This window comes from Cyrtonyx montezumae, unplaced genomic scaffold (assembly GCF_038088225.1).
Source record: "Cyrtonyx montezumae isolate F1298 unplaced genomic scaffold, pur_monq_1.0 scaffold_13, whole genome shotgun sequence".
NCBI classification, from domain to species: Eukaryota; Metazoa; Chordata; class Aves; order Galliformes; family Odontophoridae; genus Cyrtonyx; species Cyrtonyx montezumae.
Genome location: NW_027071859.1, coordinates 31,838,666 through 31,857,790, shown reverse-complemented (window position 1 = coordinate 31,857,790; position 19,125 = coordinate 31,838,666). Strand labels below are relative to the sequence as shown.

General features: G+C 37.6%; 1 protein-coding gene across 2 annotated transcripts in view; it reads left to right on the top strand.

The window, feature by feature from the left end:
* UBE3D (ubiquitin protein ligase E3D) overlaps positions 1-19,125 on the top strand; it is a 71,775-nt gene that overhangs the window by 40,195 nt on the left and 12,455 nt on the right. Inside the window, exon 9 of one of the 2 annotated variants that reach the window (XM_065730962.1) lies at positions 1,146-1,284. In XM_065730962.1, coding sequence (XP_065587034.1) covers positions 1,146-1,284 — 139 coding nt within the window. Of the gene's footprint in view, positions 1-1,145; positions 1,285-19,125 lie in introns of those variants that run through there. The other variant, XM_065730961.1, reaches the window with a different exon arrangement.

Here is a 19,125-nt window from a genome sequence, read left to right as displayed (position 1 = left end):
TATGTTTGGAAATGAAGTTACAAAAGGTGAAACTCATAGGTTCATAGGTACATTAGGTTGGAATGGACCTACAAAATCATCTAGTCCAACCATCCTCCTATCACCATCCCTGCCCACTAAATCCTTGCTTGCTGGCAGCTCAGTGTCCATGGTTTAGAGCTAGATGTTCTCCCCTGCAACACTGACAGAATCTCTGTACAAGTCAGGGCAGCCTCTCTTGGGCTTGGCAACTCGCTCATTCTTTTTATAGAATCGTACTTACTTTTAATATGGGCATTGTATTTGGGGACTTAGCTGCTTGCACCTTTAAATACTCAAATGTCTTCTGAACTATGTGCTTTCCTGTCCTTGCAAACAATATTTGTAGTAGCTCCAAACAGGCTTTTGCAGACCTGTCTGGCACAGCGAAAGTGTCCAAAGTAATTTCCAGTCACATTCTGGATATAACGGGGACTTATTGTGCAGAAGCTTTGGTTCTTTTCAGCCATTTGTGAAGACCTTGAGTGATGCAGTACCATCCAAACTGCCGGAGGGTGCCTAGCTCAGGCACTCTCCTCCTTACCTGTGTGGTTTAGAACACCTATATCAAAGTGACCTGCTTGTTCTAGCTTTGGGTTGAGAAAGGCATAGTACGTTTGTCTGTCGTGGTTAGTGAGCATCAACCCACAACAATGTCGACTGATAAGTAAAATTCCAGTGAGAGCGTCGTAACATCAGTTTCTGAAATCACATCTGGTGGTTTCAGAAGTGAAAGGATTTATTTTAATAGAAACAGAAAATGGAGGTGTTATGCTCTAGTTATAATGCTCCTTACGTAAAGACAACATATGATTGGAAGTAGCAGCTGAGCTTTGGTTCAGAAGTACTTAAACTTGGATTAAGAAATGTTGAGTGTGTTCTTCTAAATGTATGCTAAGGTTTTTTTTTCACATTAAGCATCTCTTTGTAAAATTGACAGTAGGTATAAAGTGCTCTAAATGCACCTCATTTCTGGCAAAACAGTTATTTTCAATTACAAGGATAGGAGTGACAAGTGGGGATCTATCATCACAACTCCATGCCATTTCTAGTATGCATTTAATTTATTTTTATTTTCTTATAGAAAAATAAATTATTTCATTTTACTTTATTTTTTAACTTTTTAGCCTAGCTGATGCCTGGGAAAATGATTTTGGAGTTCATCCTTTAAAGTTACCATCAGAAACATGTCTGGAATTACTGCTGACGCTGACTTTGAGTACTGCTTCTCTACCCTCTTCACTTCAGTCTATGAACTCTTTTCAGGTAAGGAACAGCTGCTGTTTCAGTATAATAGTGCTATTTCTACAGAAAAGATAGATCTGTGGGGCCTGTAAACACTTTGAGACTGAAGATTTATCTTCTGGTTTTGAGTAACTGTTCATTAAGTTGTATAAGGCAGTGGAGAATTTTTCATTCTCTGTTTCTTTCTTTTCTTTTTTTTTATTACATGTAGACCAGGGCAAGCAATACCATTGTTTTATTAAACACTGAGTCATTGTTTAAATTAAATGTTTAAAGAAATAGCATAAAATTTGCAATCTTAATCTGGAACAGCTAGAATCATTCAACTCTCTTGAAATGCAACACTATGTAAAATCATGTGTTCAAAAATAAATAAAGTAGATACATAAGTCTGCAGCTAAAAAAAAAAAAAAGGGTTACAGTGGTGAAAGCCAATCTGAGCAATGGAATTAAAAATGCAAGCCAGTGTATAAAATTAACAGTGAAGCATTCACAATTTCATCCCATTTTCTTTAACTGCTGATGTTCTCACTAGTCACAAATTTTCCTCAAAAATACATTGTTGCAGGCATGTTAAATTATGATTTGTATGATCTTAGCATGTTTCTGTGTGTACAGTTCTTACAAACAACAGCTACGGATATCTCAGTCTTCATGCAACATATTAACTCAGCCTTTTTTTGTGTGTATGTGATATTTTTCTCATATATGTATATTCTGTATTAAAATAATATTTGTATTTGAACTGAAAATCACTGTCAAGTTGCTTGTTACCACAAGTGGCAGTCTTGTTCAAGAGGAGTCGAGGTCCTAGGCAGCTGAGCACTGGATTCTGATGCTAAGGGAGTTTTCAGGTAAATGACACAGGGATGTGCTCAAGCTTTCTGCTTTCTTAAATGTTCCTACTCTTGGACACTTGGTATGGAGCTAAATGGATCACTGGTTTCCACTCAGGCATGTTCTGATGCAGTATTTTAAAACAAATCTAACAGGCAGCTGTCTGTGTTGCGATCTGAAAGTTCCAGCTAACTCCTGAGATGCCATTAGTAAAGCTGCTACATAGCTAAATGTACTACCAGCTGCTTATAGCTGAGTAGGCAAAAATTAGCTTATCCATACCCTTGTGTTGTTTGACACTGCATTTATTCCATCTCTTGGTAGTGTTTCACTGTTGCAGGTATGACAAGCCAAAATAATTAGTTGGTATACATATGCAGTAGGTGTTGTTTAGGTTGTTAAACCCACATGAAGTAAATGTGTTTAGTTGCTAATCATTTCTGTAATAAACTGTTCTGCTCTCTGTTCCAGTAATACTTTTCAGGACAAGCTTAACAGATTCTGTATCTGTGCTGAGACGTAAATTACATTTTATTTTCAAACAGTGTGCTACTGCTTAGTAACATAATATTTGAAATTCCTTTTTATTCCATTTTGATCCTGTGAAGGCTTTTTGCTGGGTTTACATCACTGGAGCAACCTGGAAGAAAGAAGCAGCAGCAGGCTGTTCTGCAGTTCTCTGATTTTAAAAGGGTGGAGCAGTTACTGCAGCCAGCTTTTAGCCTTCCTGTTTCTGCTAGACCAGGCTGTTGATTGTAGGTCCCAGATTGCCTTTGTCTCACCTCTTGTTTTGCCTGTTCAGTGAGTGACATTTTCTTGTAGACTATAGAAAGCCAAATCTCAGAAATCTTGAGCCTGGAAACTTGAAGGACCAAAATGGTAGACGAGTTCATGCCAATCAGTGGCTGCCCTTGGGTTTTCTAGAGAACTTGAGTTTTCCTTCCTGACTTGCAACTTCACAGACTTGTACCCCTACTTGGGTGCCTAGAATCAGGGATTAAGACTGAGATACCTTGTATTTATTCTGGAGCTGTGCAGAAAGCATAAAGAAGTGAGTGAGGAACTGGCTACTTGAAATGATTCAAGATTTTCTTTGCTTGCTTTTGCTTTGCATGTTGTTTCACCCCTCTTCGTATCCATTACATTATACAGAAAACTGTATTACCTTGCTCAATTCTTGATCTCATTCTCCACCTACTTGAGGTGATGACCCTTGGCTTTAGGAATCATTGGACTTTGTGCGTTACACAAAATACTTGCAAGCACTTGTAGCTAGCACCCACTTGAGATACCCTGTACTTCATCAGTGAAGTGCTCAGCTGCTACTTCTCATTGCAATCTGGGAAGATGTGTTAGTGTTTTAGAGTTTACAACAAAAAGTAGTTAACACAGGGAAATGCTTTAAAGTGACATGTAATCTCTGTTGTGTTTTGCTAACCTTATCTTTCTCTGAATTCAAGCACAGTGAGCACAAAATGTCTTGGATATTGAATTCTTATGATGATACATGGGGCTGCTCAGCACATTCTCTCTCTCTCTCTCGCTGATTTTATTGTGGGACAGTCAGGCATTTCACTTCCCATATTGAGGTTACATTCATAAGACCATAGTCTACAGCAAGAGTTTTCAGAGTTAAATAGATCACAGTTTTATTTTTACTGTTACAGTTGCATGAAATTGAAAGAAGATTGGGCTTTAAAGATGGTGAAGCATTTTAAAAATTTTGTCTTCACTGCTGCACCCAGTGTCTCTGGGAGTTACCATCCCACTGCTTTGGTAAAGAGAAGTAGAGCCTATGTTGAAAAAAGAGGGAAAAAGTATTCATTCTGTTGTTGCACTAAGCATTCTTAGAAGTGTCTCTGTAGGAAAAACTCATTTGCTTTGCTTCCAAAAAAGGAATAAAAAAGTTTCCTATAGAGCAAACTACTGAGTCTCTGTCATTTGAAATAATTTGGTGCAGAAAACATTCTAAAATACACAGTAGTAGAGAGATAAAATAGAAAGTTGCTCAGAAACTATAAAAATTAATAAAAACCAAATTCACTGTAGTTTAATGGCTCTACTGTGTGAGAATCAAAACACTGATGATGTGCAGAATACAAAATTGCTGCTGTCTCTGAGGTATGCATATGATCTAAACTAAAGGCATGCCTTGACATTCGGTGTTTTCTAAGTTTGAGACTTTTGTATATTTATAAGGTTAAAAAAACCATTTTCAAACTTTAGGGCAAAGTAAGTTAGGGTGTTTTAGGAATTGAGAATAATTAGATATGCACCTGTGTGTTTCCTGGCAGTCCTTTTTGCAACAAACTGCCATGTGAGATTTAGGAAAATCAGCTCAGCTCCTCCTTTTGTTGCCTCCAGAGTATTTGGAGCTGCAGATTTCACAGATTCTTTTAAGTTGGACTCCTGTCCATTGGAGTACTGTCAGACAGTAGCAAAGAATGAACAGGGAAATAGTGTGGTTCAAAGTGATTTGGGAAATAGTGACTTAAAAGATGACAATATCAAGACAGAAGGAATGGACTTTCAGTTTTTGAAAATCACTTGCCCCAAAAACAAGGAATAAATCCATTTGTGCATTGAAATATTTTCAAAAATTTTTAAATTAAGCTCTGTATGACTTGCTTGCTCATCTCCCACACAATGACTTACAGATTTGGAGATGTATGTTCTGTAAGATTTTGCAGACCATGACTAGGATCCCAAATCCCTTAGGATTTCTGCAGACAACATGTTTCTTCATTTTTCTGACTCTCACAGGCTGCTTAGGTCTCTGGAATTTTTGAGTGAACAGTGTGACAATTATATAGAAAAACTGCTGCAAATGGAGTAATTTTTCTTTCCTTTTGCAAAACATAACCTCTATCAAGTAAACCAAGTTGAGTTAGTCTCAACCTCTTTTGGTGCTCTGGTTTCCCCTAGCTAAATGTTTTCTTTTAATTTACACAGATTTAGATAAAAGTGTTTGCTGATGATTTTTTTCCCCAATTTTGACCTATTCTGATTGGTTGCCAGAATGACAGAGGATGTATTAATTTTGCTTTGACTGCTCTTACAGTTTCTTTATTAACAATTTTCTATGGAAAGGACTGGAAAAAGAACTGCTCTTTCCTAAATGTTTGGATTTCATTTTGCATTACATCTGCAAATAAGTGTTTTATTGTGATAAATTATGTGGAAATATATTAAAGACTGATTTTAAACAAATTTTCTGTAAATAGGAAACAAGTACCCAAACCTTACAGTACTTGAAAAGCAGACATTTTCTTTCTAAATATACATACAAGTATTTAATTGACTTGAAAATGAATAAAGTTATAATGTCTGAATATTTTGTTTTGATTGCTTGCATTTAGTAAATGACATAATAAATCTGTTTGAAGACTGCAGAGTAATTAGAAAAAGTGATGGTGATTTTGAGGAAATGCTGACAGAAGCAAGTAGTAGTAAAAGAATGAGTATTTCAAAGCCAAATTTAAGCAGTACTTTGCAAAATGATTGAAATGACAATATCTTGACTCAATCTAGGCTTGTTTTCCTCATCTGCTAATTGTGTTTTAATAAGGTGAATTTTACCATGCTAGCCAGGCTTCTCTGTTCACCATAAGCTACCTTTTTAAAAGTATCTCCAGTGAGGTCTTGCTTGAATTATAATCATCTGTTAGTTTGAAGTCTTTCTTGAACTGCAACCAAAAATATTTCCTACTATTCATTGTGCATAAACTTTATTAACTCAGTGTCTCTTATCCGAGAAGTGTTCAACACAGGCATTCTCCATACACAGGAGCATGCTAAGCAATGTCTTGTATCTCCTCTGTGTGTCCCTGATTGTATCTCCCCTGTGTGTCCCTGATGTGACGAATCCATACCTGCAGGACAGGCACTCATTTCTGCACTGTAGCCTTATGGTATCTGGTGCCTCTACAGAGTTGCTGGTGTGAAGGTATTGTCCCATTACCTAAGGTCTGGTACTGCTACGCTTCCCGTAATGGAAAGGAGTTGTCCTGAAACCAGAGAAATTTAATCACATCATAACCAAAACTAAAACGCTGAATGGAAAAAATGCAGACTGAGCTTACTGGTGGAAGTACAGAATTTAGTGATCGTCAGTGCTCAGTGATGGAGAGTCACCACTAAACTGAGATTCAAAATTTGTCATCTGTTCCTTGCAGTTGAGTTCAGCAGTATAGAAGAAATCGGAGGGGATGAATCTGGGCATGTCATACACAGGAGAATTAAGTTTAATTACAAAAAAAGCGACATGAGCCTCTAGTGGGAAGCAGTGTATGTGTAGTATACAGGCAATTGCCTTTTCTGGAAATACAGTTCCTTTTTGCTTGAAAGGGGAGATCTGCCTGAGAAATCAACTCATTTTCATGCATTTCTCACAATCTACACTCCAACAGCAAAATCCTGTGTGGACTTAAATCACTTCTTAAAAACTGAGTGTTTACTTGCATACGTTTACAAGTGCAAGGTCTTGTGTACCTAGTTTGAGGCAACCCCCACTATTAGAAGAAGCTGGAGGGTGAAAGGACTGAGCACAGCCCTGCAGTAGAGGACCTGGGGGGTACTGGTGGATGGATGAGAAGCTGGACGTGAGTCAGCAGTGTGCTCTTGCAGCTCAGAAGGCCAACCATACCCTGTGCTGCATCCAAAGTAGTGTAGTCAGCAGGTTGAGAGAGGTGATTCTGCCCCTCTACACTGATGAGACCTCAGCTGGAGCACTGCATCCAGATGTGGAGTCCTCAGTACAGGAGAGACATGGACCCTGTAGGAGCATATTCAGAGGAGGGCCACAAGGGATGGAACGCCTCTCCTGTGAGGACAGGCTGAGACAGCTGGGGCTGTTCAGACCAGGGAAAGTATCAGGGGGGGCAGCCTTTCAATATTTAAATTGGGGCTATAAGAAAGAAGAGGACAGACTCTTTGACAGGCTCTGCCATGATATGACAAGGTGAAATGGTTTCAAATTAAAGAGAGGAAATTTAGACTGGATATAAGGAAAACATTTTTTACAGTAAGAGTCATGAAGCACTGGGATGGGTTGTCTGGAGATGTGGTGGATGCCGCATTCCTGGAGACATTCAGTGTCAAGCTGAACATGGCTCTGAGCTGCCTGATCTAGCTTTATCCATCCCTCTTTATTGCAAGGGAGTTAGACTAGATGACCTTTGAGGGTCCCTTCCAAGTCAGGTGCTCCTGTGATGATTCTGTACTGAGAAAACAGACCTAAGGGACGCAGTATAATGTCAGCATTTGATAATACATTTCATTGCCGTTTTCTTAGAGAGTGTGTTCAAATGTCATTAGTTGTTTAGACAGGAATACAAAATTGATTACAGGAATCCAATTTAGATAGCTTGGTACAGCCCATGTTATCAACTGCTTGAAAGGGATGAAGATGAAACTAATTTGGACTGAAAAGGTCTGATTGATATCACTCATTTAATTTCCAGTTTGATTCTGTTGTGAAAGGTTTTATTTTCCCAAGTCGTTCTGAAATCTAAAAGTGTAGCTGTTCTCTTATGTCCCAATTATCCAGTAATTGTGTCTGTAATGTCTATTAGACACAGAGTTTGTGTTCCTTATGAACACACCACACTCCCAAACAATGTTTATCATGTGTTACGAAAAGAAATGAGTCGAATAGACATGTTTATGTATGTAAAAGTCTTCATATGGGATGTCTAATGCATTTTAGCCCGCCCATTTCTGCATCTTAACTGAGAACATCACCTTTCTGACTCAAAAATGAGCTCATAACTCAAAAGAAATATCTTGCCCCATTTAAGGCCAAATGTTGCTGCAAGTGTTTGACATGGTTTCTAAGTAATCCCTTTCTTTTGGGCTGCTTCCCTTCAATTTATCTGAGTTAGTCTTAGCTGTGTCCAATTCATTATTAATAGATTGACTTAAGTTCCAATCTCCTAGCCAACAAGGTGGAGAAATATAGTTATCAGCTGCATAGAGCCAGACAGTCAACTATTACTTTAGAAATCATACTGAGTCACTGGACAGCAATGATTTTATAACAGAATTTTTTCCTTAAGGTTTCATGTTATTATGCTGTGAATGGATATTGTTATGGAAAGCTATGACACACACTGTTCATTTCCTTATGAGTCTGAATGAAAGTTTTGAAGCTACTTAAGAAGTTCGTGAAATCTGCTGAAGAAAGATATATAAAGGGATGCTTCTTAGTAGACTTACAGGTACTTTAAGAACAGATGAAATCAACTGTATGAGATTGCAGCAGTAGGCTGGAATAGGTATATTATCACCGATTAATTTTGAGGATTCTGAAAGAGGATGTCACTGAATCCTAGTGTTATGTTGGCAGGCAGGGCATCTTGCCAAGGCACTCAGAGCAAGAGCATTGTGTATTAAAGAGCTGGAAATTGTAATGATGTCTTCAAGGAGACAAATGGACAAATATACAGACGTCTGCAAAGCCAGAGCGTAATAACTGCATCAGTGACTTGACTGTGATAAAGTACATGGTGGATGGAAGTGAAGAGGGTTGTTAAGCTCTTTTTTTTTTTTTTTATTGTCAGTTGAAAATAAGTCTGGGATGGATCTTTTGGTGTAGACAGTAATGCTTCCAGTGTGAAAGGTTTCCCTTCTCAGAAATAGAAGCCCATCATTCTGTTGCAGTGCCAGCAAGGAGAGTGCTGGGCTCTAAATCTGTGCTTAAATCATGGGTCTTTGATCTGTGTTTGATGGTTGGTGACAAATGGCAGTGCTTGAAAGCTCTTGCTTGTTAGGGTAGAAGACTTTAGGTGTGGAGTTTAGGAAAACCAGAATGGGAACATGTTAGGTACAGGGGGAGGTCAAATTACTATCTGCCCAGGGACAGGGAAGGGCATGAGGGAAAATGGAAGAAATAAGCAGTTCCCACTGACATAAACCAGCAAAATTCAGACAGACTACAAAAAGAGTAGGATTATTTCTATCTTCTCTAAAGTTTTTGCTGGTTTGACCAGTAAGAAAATCTCTGCAAATATTTTTGTACTGTGGCTCTGCTGCTTTTGAATTAATGGAAATTATTCTACATATGAGTGTGTGAAGAAGTGTCCCAGAATATACTTTTCACAGTGCTCCTAAAATAAGATTTAGAATACTCTATAGGAAGAAGAAATAGAAGGGCACAAGGAGATGTGGATGTTAACACAACCTACTGAAATCAGTTAGCCTTTGACAGCAAGCTGTTACTGCCTCAAGTGAAACCTGGCAACCATTTAAGAGGACGTAGGAAAACTTGCAGGAATCTGAAGAGGCAATAGCCAAGTGAGATCACAGGGCAGAGTTGAGTGGGCAGAACGTGATTGGTGGTTGGACTTTTGCCAGGTATTCTGCTTAATGTTTCTTTATCTGTCTCCCAGCAGCTTGACAAGTGAAACAGGAAATGATTCTGCCTTATGGAAAACAAATACAAAAATATTTTCCACATCATTAACATAAATTATAAAAACATGGTCTGTAGAGGAAGAGACTGTTTTAACATACTGGTTGCCAGTCTTCTTTATTTTTATGAGCTTTGATATTATGAATTGGTTAAGTAGGTCAGAGAACTATATTCTTTCTATTGCTTTTAGTGAGCTTGAATTATCAGGAAAATAGAAGAAAAAGTGAGTATTAAGCACATTGGCTTCATGGAAAAGAGTCTTGCCTGCAAACTTGTACAAAAGATTAAAACAACATTTTCATACTCATTAGATGGGCTGCTCAGTTAGCTTACAAGTTTTTTCCATAATGCCTGGTAAATCCAAGCTTGAAAAAGGCTGAACATTGTATGGTTCAGATGTTCTCACTTTCTGTATTATACCACTAACTCTAGTTCTTTTTTTATCAACAACTAGTTGCCTGTGTAATTCAGTTTTAGATGGATTTTCTCCTGCTCTTGGTGCTCCATTTTTATTCCTACTGTATCAAAAAAGATAGCTACCACTGTGTAATGGGGTATGATAAGCTAACAGATTTGTTTCTACTCACCAAAGAGCTTCCTGCTACTCTTCGTGATGTTTTCTTATGAGGTTTATTCTATTTGTCATCTGCCACACTTTTAAGAACTCATTAATTTCTAGGACTACTTTGTTGACTACTTAGGCTTTCTTCAGTGGTATTTCCTTGTCACTTAATCGTTTGATTGCGTACTGTTTCTGTACCACTTATGAGGAGACAACCCTGTAATTCACTTATGCCTTTTTACAGGTTAGAAACTTAAAAACTTTTAGTTAAGGATTTACTTAGGATTGTTTAATTGTATCTGCATCTATCTAGATAAGGTAGAAAAACAAGCTGGGAGGTGAACAGCCTGGCTTTATATCCTTCTTTGGAACAATGTAGAATCGACTTTCTGCTGAATACACAGAAGCATTCTGAATTCAGGTTACATTCTGTGCTTCTGCTGGAAGAAAATACATTTTTAGCTATATTTTTATAGAGCAGTAGCTAGTGAGTAGTTTAATTAATCGAGTGTCTATTCCGTGTGGTTATCCTGGGGAATATATTCCATTAGTGACTGCTTTTTCTATTTTAAGGTGATATCTAGGATGTAACTAAATACTGCCTGTAGAATTTAATCTGTTCTTTTCTGTAAGTTTTTGCTTTCCTCTGCACCTCTTATTTTCTACCCATTCCAGCCCCCTCATGTAGTGTTCCATACTAATATTGGCAGCAATGAATGGTGTAATAAGTTTTTCATTTTAAAGGGTTTAATGTGAAACTTTAGGAAGAAATTTGACAGCAAACAGAGTTAAATCCATCTGAATCAATCCACACAGCTAGCCCTCAAGAGCTGATATTTATCTGTGTAAGTAAATAATAATTTTGCATAAATGTCTCTGTTCAAACACTGATGCTATTGGAGAACTGGGATTGGAAAAGTGTTCTAGCTGTGTACTTCTGAACTCTTCTAGGAGATGCAAAGATATTGGTGAGGCCACAGTCTGACAAGATTTGAAATGGCCATTTGATATGTTGGGATGAGAGATTTTTAAGCGTAGCCTGGAAGCTGAAGAAAACCCTTCTGAGGCATAACATTTTATGTAAACCTTCTTGTCAAGGCAGAGCATACATTCCTAACACAAAACAATGGAGAAGTCAAGATTGGTAACAAAACTAATACTGGTTATAGTAATGAGACTTTACTAAGGTGCAGATGCTAAGAATGAAAATTTAGCTACTGGTTTATGTTTCTTTCCCAGCCTACAGTCAGGTAATATGCAAAACTACTGAGTGTCTACTTAAATTTTTCAAAGTAGTTCCCAAACCAATCTATAATATTTATTTTTTACAAAAAAAAAAAAAAATTTTTGAAGGAATTGCAAGTTGCAGGAAGGTTTTTGTGTAAAGGCATTGTCTTAGTCTCATTTTCATTTTCATCTCATTTTTGTTTATGCAAAAGTGACCGGTCAGTCCATTTTTTTGGCCATCCCAGTAAGAATTCCTGGCTTACTTTAGATTACTTAGAGTTCTCATTGGAATAAAATTTTAGTGATTTTGGACATTGGATAGTCTCTAGTCAGTGCCTATCTAAAGATTTAGGAAGCTGTTTCTCATCTTGTAAGCTTAAAAATGCTAGAGAATGATCCCTTAATAGTTGCAGATTTGCTTTAATTAATTTGTTTCATATTACATGAATGCATCTGAAATTCAGCATTCTAGGCAAGAACCTCAATCTATTGAGGTTAATCTTAAAACTCTTGTTGGCTTCAATGGTGCAGAACTGGGCTGCAAATGAATGAAGCAGCCAGCTGAATATATTGTAGAGAAACATAATTATTGTGGGTTCTCTGAAAATTCCTCATTAACACTTTTGGATGTGAACTTTGTAAGAAAATGCTTGGAGCTAGTTTCCAATATCTGTTTGTTGGACGAATTAATAACTGTGGTTGCTGGTTCATGCAGAGGTTTATTGTTTGTTTTTTTTCCCCTTATGTTTCTTTCAGCACTTCAAACAATAGAAATGATTAAAAGCCTTCACTCCACTAGATGGGGAAAAACATGCTTATAGTATAGTACTTCCTTACACTCTGCAGTTATTGATATGATGTAATATTTTTATGCTTGGGTAAGTATAGATTTTGAATAAAAGAATTTAATTAACATTGAATAAATATTCAATGGTATACAGGGGACATTTTCTAGTTCTGTTTCATTAATGCTTCATGCTCCTAGCAGTTAACAAATTTGATTTCATTCCTGGTGTTCAAGGTCTGTGCTTTTCTCTCCTTCTGTCTTTCAATCTGTCTTTTAAGCAAGCTTTGTTTGTATTTTATGGTTGGGGAGAGAAGATCAGTCAGAGAAATAAAGGGAAAAGTGCAAGTCATTTTTTCTTTACCTGAACTTTGTGTAGTATATATGTGATGTGATTAAAAGATATTTAAAATTATTTCTGAGGTTGAAAGACTAGAAAAGCATTTAAAAAATTCAGTTATAGAAAAATGAATTGTTTTAAATAGAGGTAGGTAGGATCAGTTATGTTATAAATAATTATCTTCATGCATTCAAACAGCCATGCTCATTTAATTTAGCTTACCAAGGATTATAAGGATTTGGGGGATTGATATGTACCTAGTCTTTTTTGAATTTGTTTATGCAGTGCAGTAGGGTTTGTATAAAGTGTTTAAATTTGGGGCACAAACAGGTGAAATGTGACAAAAATATTTGTTCAAGTTATCTGTCAGGTTAATACCTGAGGCAAACCATTCTTCTGTTCCTGCTCACCTCTGCAAACTCAATAAAATTGAAGTTTTTCATATAGGTTTCACTCTTTGCTATTTCTTGCTGTTTGACTTACGAAACCAATAAAGTTTCTTAAAACTTCAGGTTATTTCACTGAGATCATGCTATGATTCCCAACTTTGGATCTTGCCTATTTCTACCTATATTCTTAATTATCATCTGTCTACATTTCTGCTAACTTATGCTGGTTTTCATTCATTGAATTTTGTGAAGTGCTAAATTTATTCATTTCTATAATACTGGTAAATTAGGTTTTAATAGCATTTTTTAGTGGTCTTGCTCTAAGGAAGGAGTTTTAAACAGCATTCTGATAGTCTTAGAGCAGACCAATGTGTTATGATAATTGCACTTCAATAATCCAGAATGATAGCTCAAGGGAGCTATGACTATTGAATAATTTGTTCATATATACTTGTCCTTGATGGTAAAATTGGATTAAAAAAAAGAATAGGAATAGAAAGAAAGAAGCCGAAATACTGATTATCTTTGGAGGTCATTAGTGTTTTCCAAAAGATGTTTTTTGTTTTTTTTTTAATTAAAAAAGAAGAACATGCAAAATCTCACTTAAAGGAATGGTTCTAGCTTTGTTTTGAATAATAAGATTTTTATCACTACAAGAAAAGGTCTCATAATAGTAAAGTCTAATAGTTATTTTCATCCAAAACTGGAAAGAATTAAATGGCTGAAAAAAATGACAAAGTTGGGGTGAGGCGGGAGCGGGGGAAGCTTGGAGAGAATAATATGGATTGCATGGAACTATGAGTTTGAAGGACACGCTATGATATAAAGTAATCATACACGTAATATAAAGAAAAGAGGATATGAAAGGAGGAGTAAACCAAAGCCACAAGATAACGTATAGCTTAAAAGTATTCCCTGTTTGACAAAAGCATATTTCAAGTGCAGGAAAGATGTCAATATCTAAAAGAAAGCTTAGGGAGATAACTGGTGAGGAAAATGGAATTTGCAGTCAATCTAAATCCACCCAAAAAGAGCATAGACTGAAGTGGGAAAAAAATCTGTTTTTGAGGGATTCAGAGCCATTGGAAAGCTACATCTTGAAGGATGTCTTAATGACCAGTCTTAATGACCCTAATGAGCCAAAAATATATATGAGGCACAGATTCACTGAGGTTGGAAGTGATCTTTTGATATCATATCCTCCAAGCACCTGCTAAATTAGGGTCAGCTAGAACACAGGTACTCTAGAAAAGTCATGTTTCAGACATTAAAATGATGGAGTCTCTGCAACTTAACTTGGCAACTTTTGCCAGTTGTTTGCCAGTGTTCAGCCAACCTCACTGTTGGAGAAAAAATAAGCAAACAAAAACCTCTCTTCTTCATTCATTCCATTCTTTCCGGTACTTATAGAAACGTAAGAGATCCCCCCCGGAGATCTCTTCTCCAGGCTGAAGTGTCTTACCTCCATTGGCAGAGGTGCTCCAGGCCCTTGATCATTCTCATGACCTTTTGTGTACTGGGAGCTCAGAACTTTATTCCAGATGTGACCTCAGAGTTGACTTGAGAGGAAGCATCGCCTCTGTCAGACCGCTACTGATGCTTTTCCTAAAGCAGATCTATGTCCACATGGTTTAAGTGTTCTGCAACCTGGTCCTCCTTCACCAATGCTAAATCTTCTTGTCGCAGGCTTTCCCACTGATCTCAAGGGCTTGGGATTCTTAAAGGCCACTCTTACCAGAAAAAACTGAGGCATAGGTGTTCAGTACTTCAGCCTTTTCTGAGTTTCCTTTCTCAGCAGTGCTTCTGGTGATGTTCAAGCTGCTGCAGTTCTGACTTTTTGCTTGTGCCTGTCTCAGAGTTTTGACAGAAGCGACTCCTGGCTCACTTTGAATCAAAGAATATCCTGAATCACAAGGAAAGGAGCATACAAGGATCATCAAGTCTAACTCCTGGCTCCACACCACTCCATCCAAAACTCAAAATACTTGCTTCTCATCCTCTGCTAAATTAGTTTCCTGATTATTGCAGTAGCTGTTGTTGCATGTAATTATATAACTGGGGGTGTGCAGGGACACCATTTGCATTCCCACGATAATAGGACTGACTGTACCTGTTGGATGTTGCTCTAGATCACTCCATTGTGGGTTAAATGAGAGTACATGAGTTACATGCAGAGTAATAAAATGCATTAATTTCCTGTTACCTATATTCTGAGGCTGTAGTCTTTGTATAATCTTGTTATCCCACCCACTGAGACAAGCAGCTCCTAAATATTCCATACAGTTATGTCTTTTACCAGCACAACTCCATTTTATTTTGAAAAGGGGCTCACTTCAGCCAGTTAGCCAGAGTGCTGCTGAGGTCCACGTGTGAGCTGTGCTTTGCTTTGAGAAATAAGCACAACTTGCCTCAAAACCCATTTGTTTTTTGCTTGGATTCTTCTTCAGAATATGATGGGTGACCTACTTTTGTGGGGATGAAAAATGGTTTTCCTACTCCTTTGTGACGTTACGGGTCTTGTAAACTGTTGCACAGTTGTTTGGAGTAGGTGGCATTATTAGGATGGGTATTAATTATTTGCAGGCTGCTGATGCATCACCTCTGCATGATCTATATTTGTCTCTTGAATGTTCCTCAGCTCTCACTAATTGTAGGTGGCCTTGGGGGAATTGGCTTCTGCAGTTTAGTAGACTGGTGTAGCCTGCAGAATGGTTTCAAATTGTGTTCAAAAAAGCTGTGAGACAGTTTAGTCATGTCAACCACTACTGTGATCATGCACCCCAGATTTTTTCACCATTTTGGGGTTACACGCTATTACTGCTGCACAGTTATCTCAGAGGAATGAGCTTCCTGCATCTCCTCATCTTGACAACATGTAAATTCCTTCCCCCTCTGGTTCCTTGATTGTTGTGCAAGTTGTTGATTTTATTTCTGTTTTAAGAAGCCTTATATTTTTATGTCATTTTTCTGCTTGTTTGTATTTTTCCTCTATTTCATCCATTACATTAAAAAAAAGATTTAAGCTCTTGAGCAGATTTTGTGATTACTGTTACATCAGTCATCTGAAACTGAGCAGGGAAAGACACTGTGGTGTTTTTATTTTCTTTTGTTTGCTTGTTTTTCTGGTTTTCAGTCTTGCTCATCTAAAGAACAGTATCTCTTTCCCATTCTATCTCTCTCTTTCCCATTCTATCTCTTCTCCTCTCTTCCCTGCACCTGCTGGCCCCCTCAGACTAGTAATGTGAGAGACCTCATCTGAGGCAGGATTAAGAGCCAGGAAATCCTGACTCTTCCCATGACTCACTGTGTGTGTCCTTGGGCAATCTGTTACTATTACAGACAAAAGCTGTGCACAGCACTTGGCTGAAAAATTAAAAGCATGGTGCACGATCCAGGACGATTATTTTCATTTTGTAATAAAAGCATTGCAAACGTAGAAAGGAAAGAGAGGCTGTAAAAGATGATACCTGAGGAGTAGTTTGTTTGTGGGCAGTGTAAATTGTCTGTGAAAGGAAGCAGCTATTACTAACTGTAATTTTGTTCTTGAAGCCTTTGGTTCTGTCACAGTGCAAGTATTACTTGTGGAATATGATGAACACACAATCCTCTGCTTAAGTGCAGTTGCACTCCTTTTTGAAATGATGAAGGACGAAAGGGTGCACAGTGGTGTTGATGAATTTGTGCACAACTTCAGAAATCCAACTTTGAGGCTTTTCTTGGGAGGTGGATTTCTTGTCTTTGGTTAATACATGCAAATGCGTGATTTTGTTTATTTTCTTTTTCTTCTGTTAATTTTAGCTTTTAGTTTTTACCTCCCGAAAGGCATGAACTCGCCATTTAGCAGATCTTTGGAGAGGACAAATACCATTGCTTGGAGATCTGGAAAAATAAACAGGATCATTTAACTATCTTCCTTAATGATTCAAATGTAAAAATGATTTCCACAAGTAGCAGAGTATGATATAATAGAGAAAGCTTCCATCTTGTATCTGCTTGCAGAATATTATCTTGCATTTCCCAATGTGTTTCAACAGGCTGGCATAAGAATCTGATGAAAAGACAATCATTATCCTAGTTTTGGTGATCGGGTCTTATCCTAGAGAGCTGCAAGAGTTGGTGCAGTTTATAGCAAGGACTATGTGGAACTCTTATGTGTTATCAAGTGTAGTCTCCTGCTATTGCCTCTGAAGTTAGTCAAACTTCACCTTAAAATCTCTTCAGCTCCTTGCAAGAGTTCTCATTTTGGTAGACCAATTAATTTTCATCCAGTTGTTTTAAAAAAGATAACTGGCTGGTACATTTATCAAAATTCTCAGATTCGGTCTCAGTGGAGCATAAGTCTGCAGAGTTATCTGATTCCTGTTAGTGACAGAGATGCATAAGCCATTTATGAATCCAGCTTTGGATCCCATAGGCACTTCATCACATGAATAATTGCCTCTCTTGGACAACTGAGTTGAATTGACCTGTTCAGAGTTGTTCAAATGTATATGCAGAATCAATGATACAGGACTAAGTTCAACCTCTATGTGTTGCTGTTACTACTGATGAAGGAATTAGAATTTAAAGGACATGTGAATTTGTATCAAGTCAAAGTAGTTTTCTTCAGTATTTTTTCAAAGAGAGAATCCTTTGTTGTCTGTCTTTTAAAAACCTTCCTTAATGTCTTGCTAATTTAATAGACTTGTTCTCTCATGGGTGCCTGCTGACAATAAATACTTAAGAAGAGATGCATCTTAAACAGATCAAAGTGAAAGATAATTGTATTAAACCTTCTAAAAATGCAAAAATCATTTAATACCAGAAACATAAACATCTAGCATTCTCAAATTATGTTACTACGTTATTCAGTCACTAGTTCCACAGGCTACAGGAAAACATTTTAATGGTGAAAGACATGAGGGATCTCAGTATAGTCTAGACAGCTATTTAAAATTCTTATGGTGCTCTCCTTCAAAGCTCCAACTGGAGAGTCAACAGTGCTCTTGAGTTCCTATAGCTTGCTATTCTAGTCTTATAAGAAACAGTACAGGAGAATGGCAATAATAGTAAGCACCATACAACTTGCAAAACATTGCCCTACAAATCCTTGCCTTTCAAAACCATTGCTTTTTTTTTATTTTACTGTTGTATGAAATTTTTAGTACATACTAATGCAAGCATGTAACTTGAAGGATTTGAGTTTGTTGATAGCTTTTTAATTACCTTGCTCTTTGGTGAGAGAATGACTAAGGATGGTGATTTATTGTATTTTACTATGAAACTTCAAGGCTAGTAACTTTTTGTTTTCCTGAGAAGACATTGGTTTTCAGGAGTTTGATTCACAACATGGGTATTTTCAGCTATTTTCAGCTCTTCTTCTGACTACGGCTGGTAAAAGAATGTGCTCCATCCCTAGAAACAAAATTCATTCTGACCCAGTAATGGCTGTAGGGATCTTTGAGGCCAGAGATCCTCAGTGTAAAAATGCCTGGAATAATTTACCTGGGTCTGATCAGCCTTAAGAAAAGAAGACTCAGAGGGGATCTGATCCACATCTATAAATACCTAAGGAATGGGAGGCAAAGGGATGAGGCTGGACTCTTCTCTGCAGTGTGTGGTGATAGGACAAAGGGAAGTGGCCACACACTGAAGCATAGGAAGTTCTGCACAAATGTGTGTGGGAACTTCTTCCCAGTGCAGTGACGGAGCAGTGGCACAGCTGCACAGAGAGGTGGTGGAGTCTCCTTCTTTGGAGACGTTCCAGACCCGCCTGGACGCCTACCTGTGCAACCTGGGCTAGGGAGCTGCTCTGGCAGGGGGTTGGACTCCATGATGTCTGGAGGTCCCTTCCAACCCCTACAGTTCTGTGATTCTGTGAATTTAGCGGTTAAAATCTACTGATGTTAAACTTCATTTTGAGGCTTGGGAAAAGTTTTATTTCCCAGACAGTGTTAAACAGTGAAACTTGATTATGTGGTCTTTTAACAAGCATCATGAGAATCTACAGTAAAGGAGTCAAGCACAAACTGAAAGGCATCCCTGCTCTGACTGTATTATCAAAGGAAGGAATCTGGCAGAGATGTTCTCTAATATATCTGTTCATTATTTGTATTTTATGTGTTTGGATGTGTCTGTATTTCACAAAGTACAAATGAATGCTGCATTTACGTTATTTTCCTTTCATTTTCTTGGCTAGTGCTTTTATTGACACCATATTATCTTGTAAGCACCTGTTTCCTTTTTAATTCAGTCCTAATCTCTTGCCAAAATCTAAACTCTGGGGTAGGAATGCAGTAGTCCCAATCAGATGTTAAAAATAGAAATAGTAGT